This window comes from Puntigrus tetrazona, chromosome 6 (genome assembly GCF_018831695.1).
Source record: "Puntigrus tetrazona isolate hp1 chromosome 6, ASM1883169v1, whole genome shotgun sequence".
Lineage (NCBI taxonomy): Eukaryota > Metazoa > Chordata > Actinopteri > Cypriniformes > Cyprinidae > Puntigrus > Puntigrus tetrazona.
Window position 1 is genome coordinate 5,010,821 of NC_056704.1, and position 24,606 is coordinate 5,035,426.

General features: G+C 37.6%; 2 protein-coding genes across 7 annotated transcripts in view; one reads left to right on the forward strand and one right to left on the reverse strand.

Moving 5' to 3' along the window:
- Nucleotides 1-825: 825 nt before the first annotated feature.
- On the forward strand, nucleotides 826-23,775 carry col5a2b (collagen, type V, alpha 2b). Its single transcript, XM_043242282.1, has 54 exons — nucleotides 826-1,063; nucleotides 5,957-6,169; nucleotides 6,322-6,338; nucleotides 6,430-6,462; nucleotides 6,595-6,627; nucleotides 6,797-6,850; nucleotides 7,073-7,162; nucleotides 7,710-7,787; nucleotides 7,890-7,934; nucleotides 8,037-8,090; nucleotides 8,285-8,338; nucleotides 8,508-8,561; nucleotides 9,452-9,505; nucleotides 9,662-9,715; nucleotides 9,808-9,852; nucleotides 9,953-10,006; nucleotides 10,087-10,131; nucleotides 10,784-10,837; nucleotides 10,996-11,094; nucleotides 11,188-11,232; nucleotides 11,439-11,537; nucleotides 11,672-11,725; nucleotides 11,829-11,936; nucleotides 12,042-12,095; nucleotides 12,434-12,532; nucleotides 12,785-12,838; nucleotides 13,111-13,209; nucleotides 13,589-13,642; nucleotides 13,854-13,907; nucleotides 14,068-14,121; nucleotides 14,622-14,675; nucleotides 14,809-14,853; nucleotides 14,944-15,042; nucleotides 15,247-15,354; nucleotides 15,713-15,766; nucleotides 15,919-15,972; nucleotides 16,185-16,238; nucleotides 16,338-16,391; nucleotides 16,475-16,582; nucleotides 16,793-16,846; nucleotides 16,981-17,034; nucleotides 17,442-17,603; nucleotides 17,713-17,820; nucleotides 17,987-18,094; nucleotides 18,185-18,238; nucleotides 18,326-18,433; nucleotides 18,597-18,650; nucleotides 18,805-18,912; nucleotides 18,997-19,050; nucleotides 19,144-19,251; nucleotides 19,567-19,891; nucleotides 21,005-21,192; nucleotides 21,339-21,581; nucleotides 22,206-23,775. Exons 1-54 carry the CDS (start codon nucleotides 982-984, stop codon nucleotides 22,350-22,352), a joined length of 4,491 nt encoding a protein of 1,496 aa, XP_043098217.1. The 5' UTR covers nucleotides 826-981; the 3' UTR covers nucleotides 22,353-23,775.
- gulp1b (GULP PTB domain containing engulfment adaptor 1b) overlaps nucleotides 23,134-24,606 on the reverse strand; it is a 41,126-nt gene continuing 39,653 nt past the window's right edge. For all 6 annotated transcript variants that reach the window (XM_043242287.1, XM_043242288.1, XM_043242283.1 and 3 more), the window contains one exon: nucleotides 23,134-23,829. In XM_043242287.1, coding sequence (XP_043098222.1) covers nucleotides 23,758-23,829 — 72 coding nt within the window. In that variant the 3' untranslated portion in view covers nucleotides 23,134-23,757. The remainder of the gene's footprint in view (nucleotides 23,830-24,606) is intronic.

Here is a 24,606-nt window from a genome sequence, read left to right on the forward strand (position 1 = left end):
CCTTTGAATTCTTTAAATTCTTAAGAATGTTTCAAAACAGCATTTACAGTAAAAATTGTATTTGCAGTAAAAATACTTTGTAATTATTACCACTTTAAAATAATTAAATGCATCTTTGCTGAAACATACAAATTGCATATTAAAAATACATATGAATAGTTCTTTGTTCATGACCTTCATCGGCTCATTGCATTACAATGTGTAAAACTGATATATAGCTCATGTTAATGCGTTTGAACTCATAAATGTTAATGAGAGTGTTGACTAATTCATGCAAATGATCATGTTTAGCACTTTATGCATTCAGGTGCAATATAAGTGTCAACTACAGGCAACTACAAACATAAAGGTGTATTTTAATCTGATGTTAGCTTTTTGTTGTTTAACTATATCAGTAATAGGGTTTGTAAGGCTTTTTTTAAGGTTGGTAAACGCTACAAATTTTACAAACATTATTCTAAACATATATAAAAGCTAAAATAAATCCACAGCATCCAAAAAAAAAAAAATTCTGAAATTGCATATGAATTCCACAAATACGAAGAAATTGCAACTAATACACTGAAATATTATATATGTAAAACCTACTTCAATAATCTTTGTTTTATTCACAACTTTACAGTGTGGTTATTGTATAATTAAAGCCAATTGGCGTCTGGTGAGTGATGCCGGTGCGCTTTCAAGTGTTATGACAGTGATACATGATGCTTTCTGCTTCGTGTTCTTCATAAGTGTGCATCATCTTAGAGCAGACTGGAGACTAGAGTTATTTTTGCTCCAGCTAGATGAGAGGCTGCAGAACCACAGGGCGGGGGCGCACAGGCTGCCTGGACTTTCATACGGGAGCGTCTGCGCAGAGGCTGGCAGCTGCGCTCTCTGGTAGAGTGGGCATCTTGTGGAGCGTATGGTAAAGCTGTGATTTTTTCATAGTCTACCTCCTGTGGCAGGCACGGGCAAGGCCTGCGCCTCTTTGTTGTGAAGATGCATCACCTCAGGATACCTGTATGGCTGGGGATCTGTTTGGCCCAGGTGTTATTGATCACGTGCCAGGATGTCAAGACCGGTGAGTAACCCGTCTCATACTTCACTAACCTCACACAACAGGTGAGGACTGATACTCTGTATATCAGTATATGCGCAGTTGTGGTATTTGATGTAAATATGTAAGAGCTTGTAAAAGGCGATTTAAGTTACATTTAGCTTGTTTACCCCTAAAATATCATACTCTGGTCTTTCGTACGATGACCTTTCTGACCTTATTTTACTTCAATATCTGGCGAAAACAAGATAACGTCATTTTGTTTTTTTTAAATTGCACTTAAAGATTCAACTTGGGTGTCTGTGGAAATTATTTGTAGATTATTATGAAGATAAAATATGATACATGTTTAAACTGTTTTGTCTGGACTGTTTGAAATAGTTTGTTCTGCTTAATAAAAAAAATACACTGTTTTTTTTGGTATAATTATGTAAATAATGCATGAAATATGGGTATGTTATGGGTATCATTTATAATTATTATAACTTGTCCTAATTTGACTTTATTTTGAGTTTCTCCACACTCCATACAATTATATATACAGATTGATTCAGAATATGTACTTCTGAATGTACTTATGAATGTACTTCTGGCTCTCTTTATAGGTATGTTCTATTAAAAAAACTACTACTTTAACACAATTAAATTAAATTGCTTGTAAAATTTGCTAGCAGTATGTGAGTGGAAATAGTTTTTTTATTCAGTGTAGGAAGAAGGTAATGCTCAAAATGATTGTTTTTAACCCCAAAATTGAAACTCTGTCATCATTTACTCACCTCATGTTGTTTTAAACCCGTATGACTCAGAGTCCATGCAATTTAATTTTCGGAAAGCCCTCATTTAGTGTTCCACAGAAGAAAGAAAGTCATACAGGTATGGAACAAAATTAGTAAATGATGACAGAATTGAGATTTTTGGTTAAACTGCAGACTAATTCATCCTATTAAATGTGATCTGTAGTAATAGATGTTGGAAACACAGCACAGTAAAGATGTTTGTTTCAGTCCCATTTTTGTTATAAACAGCATCAGAAAGGATATGAGGTGGTGGAACAGCCGTATTTCCAAAGCAACTCAATGCTGTTTTAAAGAAAAACCTTCATAACAGGTTTTACTCTAGCAGCATCCTTCCTTACTAACTAGCACAGTTTGAATTTATAATTTAATAGTAAACTGGCAAGCTGAAGTATCCTGATCTTCTGCTTTGTCAGCTCTATCTGAGTTGGAGACATAATTTCATGGACTTGTGTGTAATGATGTGAGGTTTTCACGGACCAAAGCAGGCCACCAATTGTGGTCAAAGTTCTTCCCAAAAGAGACGCTGGACACACCCAAACATGTGGCAAACGCGTTCGCCTGAAATCCAACTGTGATGTTTTCACGTTCACTTCGATCGCACATCAGGTGAAGTTATTGATCAGCAATGTTGGGTAGCTCAAAAGGAATCGGTTCAGAGTTAAAATCGACGTTGAATGGATGGGATCATACTTTAATCATTATTTAGTTTACACAAAAATAAAAATTCTGTCTTCATTTTCTTGTTCATCATTAAGTTGTTTAAGTTGCTTTCTTCTGTTGCAAATAAAAAAGATATTTGCCAGCAGCCAATTACTACCATATGGAAAAAACACAACAGAAGTCAATGGCTACCATCAGCTACTGCTTACCAACATTCTTCAAACTTGTACAGGTTTGTAAAAACTTGAGAGTGAGTAAATGAGAGATTTTTAGTTGAGCTTCACCGTTGCTGTACATCCGTCTGGTCTAATATACAGTACATAAAACAACGTGTGTGACCTTCTCCCAGTAATTATCCCACATGGGGGGCACGTCATGACCCTTACGAGAGCCAGCTTGTAATGTTTTATGAGAGGGAGGGTGTTATGTCAATCCCAGGGTAGGAAACACTGGGTTACTTCCAGAGAAGGTTGTTTGCTCCATTATGACAAATGCAAAGTCCTTTCAATACATGAAAAGATAGTAAAGAAAGTACATTCCAAAGAGCATATTTTTGTTAAAAACTTCAGACAGAGGGCGCGCCTTTTCACTTTGACAGAAATAAAAGTTAGCCACAGACTAAAGTTAAGGATAACCTATAATAGAGGCTGCTGTGGTTTCCCCAAAATAACGTATGTGCTTTTCCACTAAATTGGTACTTACTTTCTTTTCAGAATTGTGCTTTAAAAAGGCCAGTTTCGTACAGATGAGCAGTAGCAGGTGTCCGGCTGCTAGCAGTTTTATATATATTGAAAATAATGTACATTTAATATTATTTCAGGCTTTGATTTAAGATGATGACTTCAGATATTACTATGTAATAGTGAAGTTTAGACTGGCATTAAGCAGACTGAATGGACCGGAAAAACCATCATGCTTATGAGACTAAGCATAATATTTAGCCGTTATATTATAATGGACATTTACAAATGGACAAACAGTTAGGGTTAAACTCAAAACGATAAGGATTCGGCATAGCTATACATTTATATTTAAATACCAAGTCTATCATTTTCAAAAGAAAAATTGAGGAGAAATTTCACTCGGTTTTCTCAACTGCTTGGAATGTTTTTTATGACATAATTCGGGCCTGCTGAAACAATTACAGCTGTCACTGATGCCTCTGATGAAAGAAGCAACAAATGTCTCCTAAAATAATTCTTACCTTGATTAAAGCTGTCTGTACTTCTGCCGTGTATCTGTTCTAGAGCACTGCATTAAAGGCTTTCAGATAGTCATACACGTTATTGCTTAATTACAGCAGTGGAAGCAATACTTGCCAGCCCTCAGGATAGTCTCTGATGTGACAGACTTTGAGAATCAGAACTGCTGTTTACTCTGTCTGCCACCTCTGTCACGCTACAGCGTCTAATTAAGAGTTATCACAGCCTTTAGCTTTCGCTTAGAGCCACAGACAACATCACAAAACAATGATCGGTATTCTGACTGATGATCTCATGTCATTTATGTATTACTCTGTAATTACGTTAAAGCATTAAGTGGACGCTCTTTAACATGATCGTATACACTTTCTGCTTTCAGTAACCTCCTGTTTGTATGGAAAATAGGCAAAAAATGATTAAAATTTTTTTTTTACAAAATAGACAATGTATCGGAAACAGTAGAACATGATAAGATACAAAAATGTAGTTACTTGAGCACAGGGAAAACCTTTGTTGGGCAGACATAAAGATGTACTGGACAGACCAGAGGTACCCAAAGCAGTGCCTGCATCTCAAAACTGACCCCTGATGACCTCTAACCTTAACCTTATTTATTTTCACGTGTAGAGCATATCAGTAAATTAGATTTAAGCTATTTTAGCAACATTTAGCTGGGTCAAGTTCATTGTTTGGCCCTTGGAGTTAAAAGTCAGGGCACCTCTGGTCATACGAGTTTTACCGCTTGATGTGGTACACAAGAGGTGCATCCTCAACTGAGTGAGTGAAACATGGCTGAGGGCCTCCAGCTGCAGACCTCAATTACAGGGTGTGGTATATAATGTGATCACCAGCTACGAGGGCAAGCAGAACTGGATGAATGGAGGCCTTGCTCTAGTTCTCATTTTTATACTTTGACTTATAATTATAGTTACTTACATGTCCTGGTCAAGGGCATATTATAGATCAGGCCAGTGGGACCAGGACTCAATTACGGCCTTCGTCTGAAGGTTTGCTGTGTACAGATGCTTGTCACTTTATATACAAAGTTGGTACAGGCCGACAAACGTAGGTAGAACATACCACTATCTATTGCCGCATTATATATTATTTATGAAAAAATTAAAAAGGATATCTATTCCTAGCCCTCCCCCAACATTAAAAGCGTCTTCTGAACAACTTTGGTCTGCTTCTGATGTTTTATAAAATAAAGTAATAGGAAATTGTCTCTTTTGCAATAAATATAGCTTCCTTTCTTGTAAGAATATACCTTTAATTTTTACCATGGTTGGATATTGTATCTAGTAACTGAGAAGGAACTTCCTTTGAAAGCATTAGATTAGAATAAACTACTAGATTAAATAGGATTAAATCGTTTCATGGTCATTTTTGGTCCTTGCTGCTGATAATCAGAATAATAGATGCAAGTAATGCGTTAAAACAGTACAGATAAAATGTTTCCATTACCTGAACAATAATAATGTGCATTTTGAGATCTCAAAATTGTCTCTGGTTGCATATAGTCAGTGTAAACAAACTAAATCAATATAAACTATGTGCCAACCTGCCAATTAAAAATCTCGAGACTGCTCTGTGCCAGTCCTGTGAGTCTGAGGCAGGACCATCTGCTAGCGGTGCAGGAATTTAAAGAAACATTCAAGAGTCTGTGATTGTTTGTTCCTCACTGAAAGTGGTGGTACCATGCTGCGATCGTACAAACAAATGTGGTGAGGGAACTATGGTTAGCTGGTTTTGGTTTTTGTAAGATATATATATGAAGCAATATCTTGGCAGTAAGTATGAAGACTAGAGTAGTATTTTACAATGAAAAATAAACATCAGCAGCAGGGGTCTGTTTCAAAATAAGACAGGCTTATTGCAGTTAGTAATAATTTTGAACCAAATCAGCTGGCAATAAGTCAGAAATGAACCTGACGTATTTGATAAACTTGTATGGTAAGTTTATTTAATAAAACGCAAGATGGACCTCTGCTGGACGATTAAATTTGTACAGTATAGAGTTCACGGTGTTTTTCAGTTTTTGCCCCTTTAATTAACTTCGCGAAAAGAAGCAAACTGTAAACAATACAAAACTAAAAAAATCAATAAATAAACTCGTCCCCATAAAACAGCATGTAACCAATAAAGCATTTAGCCTTATTTTTTTACGTTTTGTGTAATAATAGGGGAAAAGGTGAATGTAATATTTGTGTGTGATAGGCTAGAAATGACTGATGTCGTATATATGTATGTTTTCACAGAGGAGGCGAAAAACTGTAAAGACGGTGATCAGAATTACGCAGAAAACGAGATTTGGAAGCCAGAGCCGTGCAGACTGTGCGTATGTGATAAAGGCCAGGTGATCTGTGAGGAGATCCGCTGCGAGGAGCTGAAGGGATGCGAAGAGCTCATGATCCCGGAAGGAGAGTGCTGCCCTGTCTGTCAAACCTTCGCCAGCGCGCGCGGAAGGATCGGTGAGACACCGCCGCTAGGGGGCAGACGTCTATTACATTCACATAGGGGAGCTGTAGCTTATTTATTACGTTAGCCTACATATTTATCACAATTATCATAAATAATCATAATAATTCATCATTTCAGTTCTGTTTTGTCTTTTCCCTTTCAGAAACAATTGCGTTTAAGGTATGTGAATGCTTTTAAATGCTATAATAATATCAACGCCCATATTAATGAAGTTTTAATGAAGTTTATTAGTCATGTTTTTTCCCTCCAGGGCCAAAAAGGTGAACCTGGGGACATTCCTTATGTGAGTCTATAAGATTGTTCAGCGTGTTTATTTTGTGCCACACGTGAGAATGTGTCATTAGTGTTCATCGTGTTTTATTGCTACAGATTTGTACTTTTGTATTAGTTTTAATTTATATTTATATTTTTTTAGATTGTGGGAATACCTGGACGCCCAGGGCCAATGGTGAAAAAAATAACGCACACACACACACACACACACACACACACACACACACACACACACACACACACACACACCTCTATACACATATCTTTTATTTTTTCTCAGGATCCCCATTCTTTGAAATGTCAGTCAAAGTGAAGTGCATTATATTGTGTGTCACATCAAACAGGGTCCCCCAGGAGCAGATGGCCGAGCAGGATATCCAGGAAGCAAAGGAAGACGAGTATGTGGCATCAACCAGTAGCCTCTATAGTAACTGATATTCTTTGATATGGTTATTTCACCCCAGAAACACATTAAGCTTTTTTTTTAAAGTGGCTTTCTCTCTTAGTTATTGCTCAGATGTACTGTAAATGATGGCTCATCAGTGTTACTTTGAGTGAATGCAGAGTTATAATGTAGTAAATGCAGTTAAATTGTGACAGAAAGTATTTTTTTTGTGAAGGGTGTCGCAGGTCCACCTGGTTTTGATGGAGAACCAGGTGTGCCAGGCATGCCAGGTGAGCCCGGTCCTGTAGGCAATTCACTGCCTGGGGTGAGTAATATTGTCTATTTAGGTTTTGCTGTCTTGTATTTGTTACATTCTTAATCGGGGATTTGAACTGTGAAATGCATTCTGCTGATCTGAATAATGAATGTTATTATTAATCAGGATAAAGTGGTAAAAAGTAGTAAAAAAAAGGTGTAAAAAACACAATCCCAAAGTTGGTCAACAAACAACGAAAGGGGAAATGCAGAATTGCTAGTGTAGCTTTAGTAACACTTTATTTCACAGTTACACCTATTAGTTGCTAACCTGCAAGAATAATACTAGAATATTTGTCATTTATTCATTCTAATTAATGCCCTTATTCTATTTTCAAACCTACTTAATACCTAAGCTTAACAACCACCAATTAGGAATTTATTGAGGGAAAATTTACTGACTTATTTCAATGCTTTGATACAACCTGTGTTGTTTTGTAGTGTTTTTCTAAAGCTTGCCTGAATTATAACATTATCTATAAGTTTATAATAACAGCAAAAATGTGTTGTGACCATACTTTTTCATTTAATATTAAATTCAATTTATATTTTTACAGAGTCAGTTTGCTTCTCAAATGGCCTCTGGTTTCCAGGACGGGAAGCTTGGAATGTCGGCGATGGTCTCTGGAGCACCGGTAGATGTCTTTCCACATTCAGAAATGACTTTTTAATAAGTTCTTAGCTGGGTAGTCATGTGGACTCACTAAACAGAGGTAACATGTACTTGCTCTGTTCAGGGTGAAGCAGGACCGAGAGGTCATCCAGGACCACCAGGTCCTCCAGTAAGTTCTGTCAAGATTGGTGTTGTGTATATGCAATGAATGTCTTTAAATTGTTTTCACAGTTCACCTTGTGCTTTTCCATTTTTTTCTCTCTTCACTCAGGGGCCAACAGGAGCTCAAGGTGCGCCAGGAGATGCAGGTGATCCTGGACCTATGGTAAGACTAAAAATGTAGAGACGTTTCTAATGTGTAAAGTGTATGATACGTCATCTGAAAAATACAGTTAAATATTTAAATTGTGCCTGTGGGTTTGTGATATTCATAAGAGAGACTGTCCAGGCCGTGCAGTCCAAAAAATGTCAATTACTGTACAATGCAATAAAAAAAAAGTTTTTTTCCCCTCTTTGTAGGGCTCTTTTGGTCCAAGGGGACCAGATGGTACTCCTGGAAAACCTGGCCCAGATGTGAGTTGACCAATAATTAGCCCAGTGATTTCATTATTTAATCATCATAGTGAAGCAGTACATCCAATATGGAGTTAAATGCTGTCAAGTCACATTTTATAGCGCTAACATACGTAAGATAAGTTTCCCTATGCTTTTGACAACACAAGCCTTTTTCTCTCTTCAACAGGGTGAGTCTGGACCTCCTGGAAATGCTGGAGAAAAAGGATTCCCTGGCTCTGCAGTAAGACATGCTGCTGTTTTTAGTCCTGTTTTAGGGGTGGATGATATTATAAAAATGTTCATTCTAATGCAGTTTTTATACTTTTTTTATACAACTTTTTGTTTCTTCTGAAAACTTGCCGATATCTTTAAGTTCTTTAATATCTACTCCACCTGTTCAAACCATAATAGGAGGGGGTCATAAATTGTGCTTTAAAAACAAAAAAATGCTTTTTGCCCCCAGAATGTTGTAGATCCGGCATTAAAAATGATGGTCTGAACAATGTTAACCAACCAAACCCTGACATCTTTGTTTAAGTTATATAATACTACTAAAATACTAATTTATGTAATATTATTATGTAATAATTATTTCCACAATTGTCTGACAACATAATCTTCTGTTACTGTAAAATTCCACAAATGTTGGGATTGCTTTTGAATGATGATTCCTGATCTAAAATACTAATATATGCTCTGCATGATGAGAAACCGATGTATGGGCTTTCAAGGAGTTCCAGACCACAATTTCAAACAGATTTAAATACAAATCAAAGGTTTTAATAAGAGTACAACTCATTTATAACAATTACACAATGACTGAAGTAGTACACAAGAAAGTGAGCAGAGAAAAAAAAATTGAACAAGTTCAACCAAATGTGTTCAATGGCAAATTAAACACAGATTAAGCACAATGTGAAATAATTTGAGGGAGCTGAAGGCTAACCCTAACACGAACTACAAGACTCCATGGCGTCTACTAGTGGTCTACAGACTGAACTACTGTGCAGCTCTATCCTTACACTAATGAAAAGATCAGATGGATGCTGTAGATATAAGGAGATGTGTGTGGTCACAGGGATAATTCCTGCACATTAAATACATCCTTACCAATGACGATTTGTTCCACAGGGCTCCAGAGGGTTTCCAGGATTACCGGGTCAGCCTGGGATGAAAGGTCAAAAGGTGAGTTATGTTAAAACGTCCTTCTCAAAACACTGATTAGTTTGCCATTCACTCTTTACACAGGTCACTAGTATCTATCATAAAATGTACAAACCAAGTAAATATTCATGTATTACGTTAGGACAGTTTCTGATGAAAATCCCATCCCCATTTTAGGGTCATCTAGGTCTGCATGGTGTGAAAGGAGAACCAGGCGCAGTGGGGTCAAAGGTCAGAGGGCACATATTTGAAGCCAACATATTCATGGTTTTCTTGTGTCCCTGTGGTTTGATTGTCTTTTTCAAATCTTTTCGTGATCAAAGGGAGAATCAGGAACTCCTGGAGGCATGGGACTTGTGGGTCCACAGGTATGGAGCACTTTGTGTTTGCAATTCTGATTCCATTTGCATTGATCTTTACTGTATTTTATGAAACTACAATTTTTGATGATTATATGGCACTTTTAAGGGCCCGACTGGCATGCCTGGCGAGAGAGGACGCATCGGTCCAACAGGGACTGTGGTAAGTGATTACTTTTTTAAAATTTTGCTTTGGTGGTATTATATATTGAATCAGTAAATCAAACTGCTTTCTGTTTGTAGGGAAAGCGTGGTCTTTCAGGAAACGTGGGAAAACCAGGTCCATTGGTATGTGAATAGGAGTAACCCCCTCCATCAGTTCTCATTTACCTACCCTGATCACACATTCTACACATTCACTTCTGACGAAATAACCTTGAAACACCTTTTGATTTTCTTAACACTTTTGGAAAATGTGCGTCACCAGTGCGTTTATTTACTGCATTTATTACTTTTCAGTGTCAAATGAATTTAGAAATCGCTTTGAAAGACTGATTTCTTATAATTAATGTTTAATTTGTTTTACAAAGTTTTACAAAAATTGTACTGCTTAATAATTTTTGGTTGAAGCCATGATGCATTTTTTCAGGATTCTTTGATGAATAGGAAGTTCAAAGGAGAACCAAGTTTATTGAAAACAGAAATCATTTGTAACATTATAAGTCTTTAAAAGAAATAGTTCACCTAAAGATGAAAATTCATGCAGGTTTGGAACTACTTGAGGGTGAGTAAATAATGACAGAATTTTCATTTTTGCGTGAACTATTTCTTTAATATCACTGTAGATCAATTTAATGCATTCTGTCTGAATAAAAAAAAAAACACTGACCCCAGAAAAATGAAGGGTAGCGCAAAGCTGCCATTATATTTAAAGATGTGGAGTATGTCTTATTAAGAAAGACTTATATTTTATCTAACCTGACACTTATATCATTTACAGGGCCCAATGGGAATTTCTGGAACTCCAGGATTTCCTGGTGGCCCAGGCATGAAGGTACGTCCGATTCATGCTTACCGTAAGAACCATGTGGAACCAGGTTGTCACATCTTGTCACAAGTTTTTGATACATTATTGTAGTTTTTATTTAGAAATGATTTATGGAAGGTACAACAAGTGAGGAATAAAGCACATTCTTCTTAAACATTGCGCAGGGTGAAGCAGGAGCCACTGGCCCTCGAGGTACCAGTGGACCCCAAGGTCCAAGAGGAGAAACAGGCCGACAAGGTTCACCAGGATCACAGGGCAACCAGGTGCAGTCTTACCTGTCCTGTTCTTTAGAAAAGTGCTACATTTGAGAATGATTTGTGTACTGAATGGTCTCCATAATGCCAATGCCATTTTAGGGAACGTCAGGAACAGATGGCACTCCTGGAGTTAAAGGACCACCGGTAAGTTCCTAAAACACTCATCAAAGAATTTAAACGTGTTCAAAGTTAACATACTCTTTATTGCACTTTAATTACTCATCAAAAATTGTTTATTAAAATTCAGAATTTCATAGGTAAATATTGTTTACATTGAGTATAGCAATTGTTGCTTTTTCTTCGGGTTATGGTTTTGAAGAAACCCTTACTTCTTAATCTATCCATTGTAGGGCATCCCAGGTGTGCAAGGCCCAGTTGGACTGGTTGGACAGCTTGGCCCACCTGGACCTCAAGGATCAACTGGACTTCCAGGGGCCAAGGGCCAAGTGGTACTGACAAAACATGCTAAATGTTATATATATTTGAGTTGGTGCAGTTGATATATAGATTATATATTAACTTATTATATGTATATATTATATATAGATTATATATACATTCATATATTTCATGCTTGTCACAGGGTGAACTAGGCTCTCCGGGGTTTAAAGGAGAACCTGGAGCTAAAGGAGAACTTGTAAGTATTGACAACATTCAGGTGGTTTAAAATCATTTTCTCATAGTTAACAATGCCATCAGAACATTCATCCAATTATAAAATGGCATATTATTTGTTGTAGGGCTCAATTGGTGTTCAAGGAGAAATGGGGCCGATGGGAGAAGAAGGAAAGCGAGGCCCAAGAGGAGAAACAGGGGCCCTTGGTGCCCAGGGCCCAGCTGGAGAAAGAGTAAGTGCCATTACGTCATTGTAAATGACTAACATGCAAGTTTTTATATGACATCTTTAAATGCTTGTTCAATACAGTAACATTTAATGTTTTATATTTTTCAAGGGAGCTCCAGGTAACCGTGGTTTCCCAGGAGTTGACGGTTTGCAAGGTCAAAAGGTTAGAAACATACTAACAAGTGTTCAATAAGGATTTAAAGGCACCTAACACTGATGCCATGACATATCTATTGAAAAATAATAATAAAATATGCTTAAAATAATACTACAGCATTTATTAAACTTAGTTGCTAAGAATTGGTACTACATTTTAAAGCTGAATGTTGAATCTTGTTAACATTAGTTAATGCAATGTGAACTGACATGAACATTTTTGTTGTAAATTAATTGCTCGTTGTAAGTTTATGTTAACAAATGAGATTATTATGATTAAAGATGATTAATTTGTTCTCTCACCGTCACTCTCTCATTCTTTCATTCTCTCTGTAATGTCTCCAGGGAGCACAGGGTGAACGTGGTGTCCCAGGCTCATCTGGGCCTAAAGGTGCAACAGGAGACCCTGGGCGACCTGGGGAAGCAGGAGTTACAGGGGCAAGGGTTGGTAAAATTCTGTATATTTTCAACATTTATGTGGCATTTTGCAGCACAGCCAATATGCAGTGGACAACATTTAAAGTGGATCAAAAACGTTTATCACAGTTGTCCTATGACGTTTTATGATGTTTTGGGTTTTAGGACAACTTTAATAAAAGGTTTTGATCCACTTCAAATGTTGACTACTGTATAGTGCATGATATTCCATATTATTTAATGCATTCACATACTGTATTATGTGTTATTTTTCTTTAGGGCTTGACTGGCATTCTTGGACTGCAAGGTGCGGAGGGAAAGATAGGCCCACAGGTAATACATGCACTTTTCACTTGATTTCATTTTGTTATTCCTTCCTGTTGTATACCTTCCTCAGTTTGGTTTCCTATTTGAACCAGTGGTTCCTCTGGGAATTATTAAATGAATTAAATGAAACTACACACATGTAAACTTCGCTTTAGGAATTAGCTTTCTGGATTGGTCTACAGTTATGGCTGAACAGCTCCAAATCACTATGCATTTAAAGCAACACTTTGGTGAGTTCTGCCATCTCACGTTCTGATAATAATGGTGTTTTTTATTAGGGAGCACCAGGAGATGATGGGAATCCAGGTACAGCCGGGACTACAGGAACCAGAGGTTTACCAGGAGCCATGGGTTTGCCTGGACCTAAAGGATTCAGTGTAACTCCCTGTTATATGTATATTTTTTAAAAAATCTGTAAGATAATATTCTAAATATTAATAACTTGTGTCATACTGCATACCTTATAACACTTTCAGAGCAGAGTATATCAGGGTGATATTTCTATTTAGGGGGACTAGAATGTCCCCTAAAATATTTTAGAACAACAATGGGAAAATAAAACCGCCTAATTGCAAAGTATATATTATGACAATGTATTAGGAATTAGCCATTAATATTATAGTTAACATGTAAAACAATGTTCATAATATAAAAAGAGAGTCTATACTGATGACTTTTAAAATAATATTTTTATCGGCAGTGAGTCAGTTTTGTCTTGTATTCACCTATTATGAAATTATTTTTCTGAATATTCAGGGTGATCCAGGGAAAGCAGGAGAGACAGGATCACCAGGAGCTGCAGGACAAAGAGTGAGTGCAATTATGATGCAACATTATCGTGGCAACCTTAAAACATACTGTCATATTTCACAACAAGCTATTATAAATGTCATTCTGTTTAAGTGTAAATGCTTCTGTTGTCATCTTTCAGATGGCCTGTCAGCGCTGGCATTGTATAGCGTAGTAATTTAAAAGTCAAGTCAATCATTATGATTTGATATGATGGCTATGATTCCTGCAGGGTCCTAATGGAAAAGATGGAGAAGAAGGTCCAGCGGGAACTACCGGACCTCCTGTGAGTCTTCTAATTAATCATTCATGCCACATTTATGGCTATTTACATTTTCTGTATATTTTGGCTGGATGATTTCTTAGTTATCACAGCTATCTGAGAGGTACAGTATTAAGATGAGGAGCTTACAAGATCTCGTTGGGTTTATTGTCTTTCTTTTCAGGGAGTAGCAGGAAAGAGAGGAGAACAGGGCCCTCCTGGACTAACTGGCTTCCAAGTATGTTCTTTTTTTCAATTAAGGTTACAGTCAGAGATGATTATAAACATTGTCCACACAACCAATGTTTAAATGCTCTTAAATGTGTCATACCTTAAGAAGGTATCCTTGATATCGTCATATAAATGTGTTAATGTTCTAACAGCAAGTTGTAGACCCTTAAAACATCATCCATATTCCAAAAAGACAAAATCAAGCAAAACCAAGAAAGTTTATTGTGAAATCCTAGGATTTTTGCCCACATTAACAGCGAGACTTATTAGTTTGGTGTTTTGAAAGGGATATGTGGGGAAATCGCTCAAACATTGTGTTGCACCTGCTGGTGTGGAGCACCTTCTGCTCTTAATTAAATAATTTTTGGTATGGACTTGACCAATAATACACATAGACTCAGAGGATGCAAATAAAATAGAACAAATACAAATAATCCTTAAATATATTACATATCTGTAAGTAAATGTTATATCCTAAAATTTCTCTTTATTATGCTAAAATTGTAGGGTTTGCCTGGACCCCCAGGTCCACCAGGAGAGTCAGGAAAACCAGGTGATGAGGTGAGTTCATCATTTCTTTTACATGATCGCTGTATTCTAGTTTTTATTTCCTGTCATTTCTGCTGGTGAGGAAGAATACAAACTGACTGGGGAATTAATAAAGAACCTTATGACTTTTATTTTTTCCCCTCAGGGTATCCATGGAGAGGCTGGTGGTCCAGGGCAGACTGGTCCAAGGGTGAGCCTATTGTACTTACACATCAGTGTATTAGTGCACACCTTTTAGAAGTCCACATAAGCAATCTCCTAATGTTTTTATCTGCCTTAGGGTGAGCGCGGAACACCAGGAGAGAGAGGTGAAACTGGTCCTAATGGATTACCAGGACAAAAAGGAAGCCCAGGAACCCCTGGACCTGACGGTCTTAAGGTCAGAGACAGATTTTTACTCAACAGCTTCATGGCTCTGTGCGTGCATTTAACTCCTAAAAAATTACCGAATAACCACACTAACAAAACTGTACCAATTAAAAGGAATTAACTAAAATGTTAATGTATGGTAAAAACACTTTATTGTAGTTTTGTGTGCAACAACATCATAACAACATATTGATACGCGCTAATGGCTGTGCAGGGTAAACCAGGTCCAGCTGGAATTGTTGGAGAACCAGGACCACCAGGTCTACAGGGCATGCCAGGAGAGAGAGGAATAACTGGACCAGCCGGACCTAAAGGAGAAAGTGTGAGTGTGGCTCTGAGCGATAAGAGAAAGTGGGTCTGCTTAATCAAAGGCTTTGGCACATGTTAAACATTTGCACTTGAATAACAAATACTGTATTGATTTTAGTTTCATTCCTTGCAAACAGTGCAACAATATTGCATATATTAAATGCCTTGGTGAATAAAGCTCTGTGAGGCATGACAGTTGACATATACTGTCTCAATAATATTCTGTAATATTATCAGGGAAACATTTTCCTTGTGACACTGTGCAGTAACCATGTTAAAAACACCCATCTATAACACTTTAAGTGTTCTCTGTTGTTCTTATCAATTTGCACAAAACCTTGTGTTTTAATACCCTATATCTGTTTTCTCAGGGTGCAGTGGGTGACAGAGGAACAGAAGGGGCGGCTGGCAACGATGGGGCTCGAGTGAGTGACACAGCGCAATAATAAACCAGATGAAATTAAACCTAACCAGCTCTGAAATCACAAACCTACATTTGTTTTTTTAAACACATTTATAATTTCTTTATACAGCAGAGTTTATAAAGACAATAAATAAATGTCATTGATGTCTGTAGGGATTACCTGGTCCTGTTGGACCTGTTGGACCAGCTGGCCCATCTGGGGAGAAGGTTTGATTTATTTTTTTGTTTTGTTTTGTTTATTACTTTTTTTATCGATTTGGCTATGTGGTAAAATAATCCCTCCTGTTTTACCTCATAGTGTTTTGTCCCAAAATACTAAGACTTTGATGTCTCTTTTGTTTCTTTAAAGAACGGATTAAAAAGTCAATTTTACAGCTGTTGCTACTTAGATGTACTCAGAACTGATTGTTCAATTACAGGGAGAACAAGGCCAGCGAGGCCCTTCTGGATCTCCAGGCTCTAGAGCAATGGCTGTGAGTAGAGCTGTTTATCAGGAGAAATCCTCACCTTTTATGCTGGTTGAAGTTCTTCTCTCACATGCTTCACAATTCTATCGATGTATTGTGTTTTAGGGCTCACGTGGTGAACCAGGTCCTACTGGTCCGGTTGGGTTTGCTGGACCTCCCGTAAGTCCTTCCATTTATACACACACATATATTTTTTAAGTAATATGGTATGAGTTGTAATTATTGCCATGTTTTTGTGCTAGGGTCCTGATGGTCAGCCCGGAGTTAAAGGTGAAACTGGAGAGGAAGGTGCAAAGGGAGAGTCTGGGTCTCCAGGGCCTCGGGGAATGGCAGGGAAGCCTGGACCACAGGTGAGCAAAAGAATTGACATATGATTAAAGACATAATATTTTATCATTAGTGACATTAAATACTGGTACAAAAATTATATTTCTAACAAATAATGTTTTTTATCTGTATTTATCAAAGAATCCTAAGATATATATTGAATCATAGTGTGTATATGTATAGACCATATTGGTCCTAGAGAGGAAAAGTTTTTAAACATAGTGTCTTTTTAGGGAGTGGTTGGAATTACAGGCCTCAAAGGCGGCAGAGGAACTCAAGGAGCAGCTGTAAGTGACAAAAAAACGTATCAAATTCTTGATCATCTCGGACACACACAGAAATTCTACTTACTAAATGCTCTTACTTCATTTCCTCACTTTTGTGGAGTCATCTTTGGCTTTCTGTCTTCTTTTTCTAAAAGGGTCCAAGTGGTTTTCCAGGATCCCCAGGAGGTGTCGGCCCACCAGGATCCGCTGTGAGTCATTCCATAATGTGGATTTAACCCACAAAGCAGTGCTTAACAGCTAGCCCTTTAATCATATGTGCAATGTATTAGATTATTTTCGACCAATTAAATATATATGAACTCTTAAGGCTTGTTCACACGATACAATAAACATAACGCTAATATAGTTCTTAATGTTAATGAATAGCAGAGTCCACACCATAACGATAAAGGCACAGAGAAACAATATAGTAGGAATAGTTTTGCATAACGATTTTTTTCCAGCTGATGAATGATAGAAACATTGACAGTCAGAATCCATCCTGCTATTGGAGCTAGAGAATTTAAAGCGGTAGATGCATGGTTGCTTAGAATAAACAGAAATCATAGTTATTCTGCTTAATGTGAATGAGCCTTTACACTGATATTATATTCAGGGTCCAGTTGGTGAGCCTGGTCCTATTGGAGTCCCAGGTAAAGAGGGCCCACCTGGTCTTCTGGGAGAGCCTGGAGGTCTTGGTCGTCAGGGGGAGCGTGGAAACCCTGGACCTGTTGGTAGCCCTGGAGACAAAGGTGAACCAGGAGAGGACGGACTGCCAGTATGTGATACCTTATCACTCAAATTTTAAATTTTGCACGATGGTATTTGGATTATCATTCATATAGTAAAAGATTATACCATGTTACATTTTCTTTAACTTAATATAGGGACCAGATGGGCCACCAGGACCTGGTGGAACTCCAGGACAGAGGGGACTTGTGGGTCTTTCAGGAATGAGAGGAGAGCGTGGTATGGCTGGCCTCCCTGGGCCTGCGGTAGGTTACCACTTTTACCCTCTCGTCAAATATATTACAATTTGTCTTTTTAAAATTCCATTTTGCAACCTTTAGTTGGTTAGTTTGTTAAGATGTTGATAATGTCTCAGATGCCAAAAGTTAGCTTTTTTGACTCCTCATCCCATTTGTTTGTTTTTTTTTAAAGGGTCAACCAGGAAAAGCTGGCACCCCAGGTCCTCAGGGAACCAAAGGTGGTGCTGGACCAGTTGGTTTGCCAGGAGCAGCAGGAACCAGAGGAGATGCTGGCCCAGAGGTATGGCATGCTAGTGTAAAAACCACACAGTCAAGATGATTAATTACCTGTATACAAAAGATTATCTTTATGAATTTGTTCTTAAATTAGGGTTTGGCTGGAGCTGATGGAGTTCAAGGAGCTGATGGCATCATTGGACCCAGAGTACAAACCCATTCATCATTTGACAGTCTTATTAAAACTGTTTAACCAAATAGGATCAAATTCAAATGATGTGTTAATATGCTTCAGGGTGACAGAGGAGACTCAGGACCAGAGGGTCTTGCAGGTGGTCAGGGAGCACCAGGAACGCCAGGGCCTGTCGGAACACCTGGAGGTCCAGGACAGAGAGGAGATCAGGTTTATTTCCCACATCCATTGCGGATACTTTACAGCAGATTGGTGTTTCATAAATGTATTTTTAAAAGCATGTAGACTGTCGTTTTTTGCATAATGTTGGATTTGAAATAGCTATGCTGTGTTTTTATTTTATTAAATGTTTATTGCTTGATTTTGCTGACAGGGTGCAAGAGGTCCACCTGGATCTGATGGTCAAGCAGGAACCAGGGGGAAAAAAGTAAGTCTGCATATTTACATATCGATATTAAATTAAATCAACTCTGATTTCACACAACAGAAATAGTTGAAAAAAGAAAATGTGGTATTTAAAGTCAATTTGTGGAAGTAACACAACAGGAACTTGTGTTTATTAATCTTCTAATCAACTTTAGGGACCACAAGGACCAATGGGAGATAAAGGTGACAAAGGAGATGTGGGTGAGAGAGGTCAGAAAGGCCACCGTGGCTTCACTGGACTCCATGGGCTTCCTGGAATTTCAGTACGTATAATGTACAATATGTCACTTGTCACACAAATACAGTAACTACCTTCTGATAATCAGCTGTCAATCATTTCCCTTCAGGGTGCTACAGGGAATGATGGTGCTATAGGAATCATTGGACCAAGTGGGCAAAGAGTGAGCAACAGATTAAATTATCACTCAAATTTGAAATCTCAAATCACCAGCAATACGCATGCATGAATTTAATCCCGAACATGTCATTATTAGGGACCCCCTGGCCCTGTTGGTCCAGCAGGAAAAGAAGGAGATATAGGTCCACCTGGAGCAATGGGGGCTCCTGGATCTCGAGGTGTCCCTGGAGATTTTGGACCTGAGGTGAGGCATGAGATTATGTCTACAACGCATTTTATATATGTTATGAGATATGTTATGTAATTTAAGTTTAAGTTTTGGGCATATTTTACATGTGGCCAGCTGAACAATTGTTGGTCCATGCTGAGAAACCAGCTAAGCTAAAATATACAAAGCACAAAAATGTACAATTTATAACATGATTTCATTTCCCTTTTGACAATTTCCAATTTACCTTCCTTAATGACTCATATACAGATATACTTTGTACTTCATGACTCAAAATCATTATTAATTACCAAATCATGCTAATGTGTTTAAAATTCTGTCTGTCTGTAGGGACCACCTGGAGAACCCGGCCCACCTGGACCCCCAGGTCCTCCTGGCCCCCCTATAGCCGCTGTGGATGACCTTTTTGGAACAAACTTCGATCTTGATGTCGAATACGAGCCAGAGGAACCTCCACCTCCCCCGCCAGAGTTCAACGAGGATGAAGCAAGGCCCAATAACGGATCCGATGCGGTCCGGGTCGACAGTGAGGTTCACTTGTCTCTGAAGAGCTTGGGAAGTCAGCTGGACAGCATGCGCAGTCCTGATGGCACTCGCCAGTATCCTGCCCGCACATGTCAGGACCTGAAGCAGTGCTATCCCCTGAAGAAGAGCGGTGAGTGAGACAAACCCGCTAATTGCTCTGATCAGATACAATACACATTATACCTTGGTTTTCATTTGATTCATCTCTGTAGTAATAATGAAAACTCTATAATCATTTATTCACCCTCAAACCTAAATTACTTAGTTTTGTAGAAAACAAGGAGAAATTTGAGTCATCAACTCTTATGACTCATTCTCCATTTTCAGATTTTTGACATCAAACCTGACATGATGCATCTTGGCATGCTGTGATTCAGTGAGCTATGGAGATTAATGATTTCAATTTCGGTTCCAGCTCTTGTAAGGCTACAGAATGCTTGTAATATAACACACTGTGCAAAAACATATTTTTATATATAATACGTTTTGCAGTAACCCAGAGAAAGTGCATTTTTCTCATTGTCTCATCATTTCTCATTTTTGAACATTATTAGTGGTAATTAAACACATATTAATGCCTTACTCTACACAACCTTATTCTACATCCCTAATCCTGTACAATACCTAAACTTAACAACTAAATTACTAACTATTAATGCAGTAAATGAAGAAAAGTGATAGTTAATAATTACCAATGGGTTACCCATTCTAAACCAATATATTTTGTACTGTCTTCATTTTTTTCTCAAGGCCTTTAACTACAGTCTAATTGTAGTTGGGTTGAAACACCTTTCTAAACAGCTCATTTATGTAATTAACACAGTTATGGAACACCAGCAGGCACTGTGTGAGGAAGTAATCTCCTTCCCACGAACAAAATGTTTATAGAGATAACTACAGTCAGCGTATTAAACGCAGTGTTCTTAAGCAGAAATAAACAAGAATTGTTTTAATTGGAGGATAGAAAGACAGAACCACAGCCAACCAATATAAAAAGTTACGTTGTATCTGACAGGAATTACTTGCATGACGTTATGTCAGGCTTAAAACAAATACAGCATCCCACAGTAAGCATGCTTGTACTACCTATGCTTGGAAACTGATGAGCGGCCATTTCCCAGTGAGCTGAAATCAAACCTGGATAATGATCCAGAACATTTGGATTAGCTCACACCAAAGATTTAGTCACTCCATATTATATGTACGAAGATCAAGTATAACTTCTTTTCCCAATGTATTACAGGTGAATACTGGATTGATCCAAATGAGGGCAGCTCTAGAGATGCCATCCAAGTGTACTGTAACATGGAAATGGGGGAGACCTGCATACCTGCCAACCCTGCCAGTATCCCACGAAAGAACTGGTGGGCTTCACGCTCCAGCATACCAAAACCAGTCTGGTTCGGTACAGTCATAAACCGGGGAACTAAGGTTAATATGATTACAGTGGTGACCATTTCAAAAAAAAAAAAAAAAAAAAAGGAAAATACAAATAAAGTAAAAAAAATTGCCCTGTGTATGTCACTAAAACACGTCTTCTTAAATTCACTGTATGACCTTCTATGACTCCTCTTCAGTTCACCTATGGAAACAAAGAGACACCAGCTAACGCTGTATCTGTCCAGTTGAGATTTCTCCGTCTGCTGTCAAAGGAAGCAGCACAGACCGTCACCTATCACTGCAAAAACAGCGTGGCATATAAAGATGAGAAGAACAGCAATCTGAAGAAGGCTTTAGTTCTAAAGGCTTCTGATGGGCAGGACATCAAGGCTTATAGCAACAACCGTCTGAAGTACACGGTCTTGGAGGACGGCTGCTCTGTATGTTCAGCTTTTAACATTATATTGTTTTAACATTTATTGTTGGGCTACTCTGCAAATTGCTGATTTTAGTTGTTAATATACTTTCGAAGTAGTAATCTGCACTCCATCAAAACGTTATGAGAAGCTTCTTAAGCTGCATTTATATGAACGAAAAAAAACAATACATTTTTGCAGACTTCAGTGTCACATAATTCTAAAATCATTCCAATATGTTGATTTGATGCTCTCTCTCTTATAAAATATTATCAATGTTGAAAATAGTTTTTATAGAAACCATAATACACTAACTTTCAAAACTATAAATTCCAGCATGGACACATTAAAATGGTCAAATGTGACCGTAAAATATATTTATGTTACAAAATTTTAAACATTTAAAATGACCGGTGAGCATAAAGTTTTTTCAAACACATTAAAAAACAATTATTTCAAACTTTTGACTGATAGTGTGCATAGTCATAATTCTGCTAAACTTCGCTCCACCAATCTCACTGAATGACTTGTGGTCACTTTGCTGCTTTGAATCAATATGAATGTTCCTCGATGAAAATATCGACAATAACATTCTGTTGGTATTTTCATTTCTGCAAAAACTCACTACTGTTTCTCTTTATTCTCCAGAAACCCAATGGTGAATGGGGCAAGACCGTCTTTGAGTACCGTACACAAACACTTCCACGGCTGCCCATCGTGGACTTTGCTCCAGTGGACATAGGTGGCAAAGATCAGGAGTTTGGAGTTGACATCGGCCATGTGTGCTTCTCATGAAACCAGGATAAAAGCGTCATCATTTGGACTTGAGCACTCTGCCAATACAGTATTTATTGTCGAACACCGTCTGTAAAGGCCTTCAGGAATTTCTGACCTTTATTTCATGATTATTCATGATGGTTTCCACTAGCCTGTGGTGTACGAGTGCATGAGATATGGACTTTTTAATTTATACTTAATACGCCAGGAGTTATGTGAAAACATTCATTGAAATTAATTCAAAAAGTCACGTTTTACAAATTTGACGGTGCCTTGCCTGTCTAATCTGTATTTTGTTTTGAAGATGTTGTTCCTTCTTAAATCGCAATCGTTTCGAGTGGATTCTGAAGGTCAAGTGAGGAGATGAGAGAGATGAGTTTGTTTGTGTTGTATTAAAGTGTTATAATTATTCATGACAGCATATCTGCGTTCAATTCCCCAGCAGTTCTCTTCCCAAGCACGAAAAGCTACTGTTTTTTTGTTGATAGCAAACTGTGGGACAGATGATTCATTTAAACTTAATTATTAATGAGAACCCACACAGAAACCAACGCTGGTCTCATTAAAAGGCTCATTAGCCCATAATACAGGACAAAGAAACTACTTATCCAGCTTTTTACAGCACATGCCCGTTTGTACTCTTAAAGGGGGGTGGGATTCTTTGTAATCTTTGCCAAATTAAACATTTGAATTCCTTTTCAACAGACCTCTTGATTTTTACCATGAATAAATGTCTGAAAACAAGACCTGTTTTCTGTCAGTAGATTGTGTGGCTGTTCAAAAAAGCACAAAGCTAATATAGTGTGCTATCAGTTTTCATTTATTCACCATCAAAGAGCATGTGATACGCATTTAACAAATATTAAATCAGCCATCGATGAAAGTAAAAAGGATCTGAACATCTGGAAATATAAACCTCAGCAATGGCCTTGCTGAACATATGAAAGACCGACCAGTTTTTGATTTTATTTCAAGGCTAATAAATCTATAACCCTGAAAAAAAATAGTTTAGATACAACATTATAGTTCATGATTGCACCATTACAACATGAGCAACTGCATCTGCATCCACCTTATCTTTTTTCATAATGTATTATAAAAGATTATTCTAAACAACGTTTGGCCATGAATAAATGCATCTTTGAATTTAAACAGTCTCAATTTGGTCAAAACTCTAGAAAAAAATCTAGAAAGGGCTAGAGCGCATTTTGTTTCAACAATTTCTGTTATAAGATTAAGAAGTTAAAATACACAACTCATAAAATGTATGTACAATCTGCTGATTTGATCATATAAAAATAGAAATGACCTTCTTAAGGCTCCTGCTACATTTCTCAATTCAAAATCAAATATTTAACGTGACATTTTTTTGAGGGTTTTGTGGTTGAGAATCACAGCATATACAAAAAGCCTCATTCCAAAATCAGCATCGGCTGTCCACCTGATCCAGGGAAAACACCGTCCCCTCTAAAGTCAGTCCCATTTGGAACCCCTCCTATGCAAAACACATGCAAAAAATAAACAGAAGCGTGAGCTAAAAGGTCAATGACAAAGCTAAATTAAGATTTAGATAGCACTAATATCATAATACCTAATATAACATAATAAATTCTATAATTTACAAACATTATCATAATGCATAACAGATTAGCAGTTTATATACATTTAAGATTATCTTTGAAATTGTAAAAGCCACAGTAAAGTCTGTTTTCACCACAAATGTAAGCAGCACTGCAGTGTAACTCCAGCAGCAAATTGTATTTTGTGTCCACTCAATAGCCTAAGAAAGCCGTTCTTCTGCATCTATTGTTGTGATAAGTTTCATGAATGCAGTCGCAATGCATCCAGCCAATAGGAATGAGTTTCTATAAGTGTTCATTCTAACTGGACAGTGCATTATTTCTGCATGCACGCTGCAAAAATAAACATTAGGCTGAAACTACTTGCGGCTGCGCAGTACTGCTTGTATTTGTGCGTTTCAATTAGTCTGAAAAACACGCTGGAATGCATGCAATAACCAACACCACACAGAATCTGCAGAACTAAACACCGGTCAGTGACAGGGCTCTTCAAAGTCCTTTGCCTCTGATGATTATACTTTAAAAAACAAGGAAAGGTGCAGAAAAAGTAATAAAATGTTGGTTTAATATATTAAAGAGCCCCTATTATGAATTTTTAAAAATGACCTGTGTGTAAGACAGCTAGAAGTGAATAAAAACATCCTGCAGAGTTTCAAATCTGAAAGTCCACCGTGTATAAAGTTATTGTCTCT

Coding starts and splice junctions, on each gene's coding strand:
- col5a2b (XM_043242282.1), top strand. CDS start 982: ATGCATCACCTCAGGATACCTGTATGGCTGGGGATCTGTTTGGCCCAG. Junction 9,506..9,661: donor CTGGGATGAAAGGTCAAAAG/GTGAGTTATGTT, acceptor TCCCCATTTTAG/GGTCATCTAGGTCTGCATGG. Junction 12,533..12,784: donor CAGGAGTTACAGGGGCAAGG/GTTGGTAAAATT, acceptor ATTTTTCTTTAG/GGCTTGACTGGCATTCTTGG.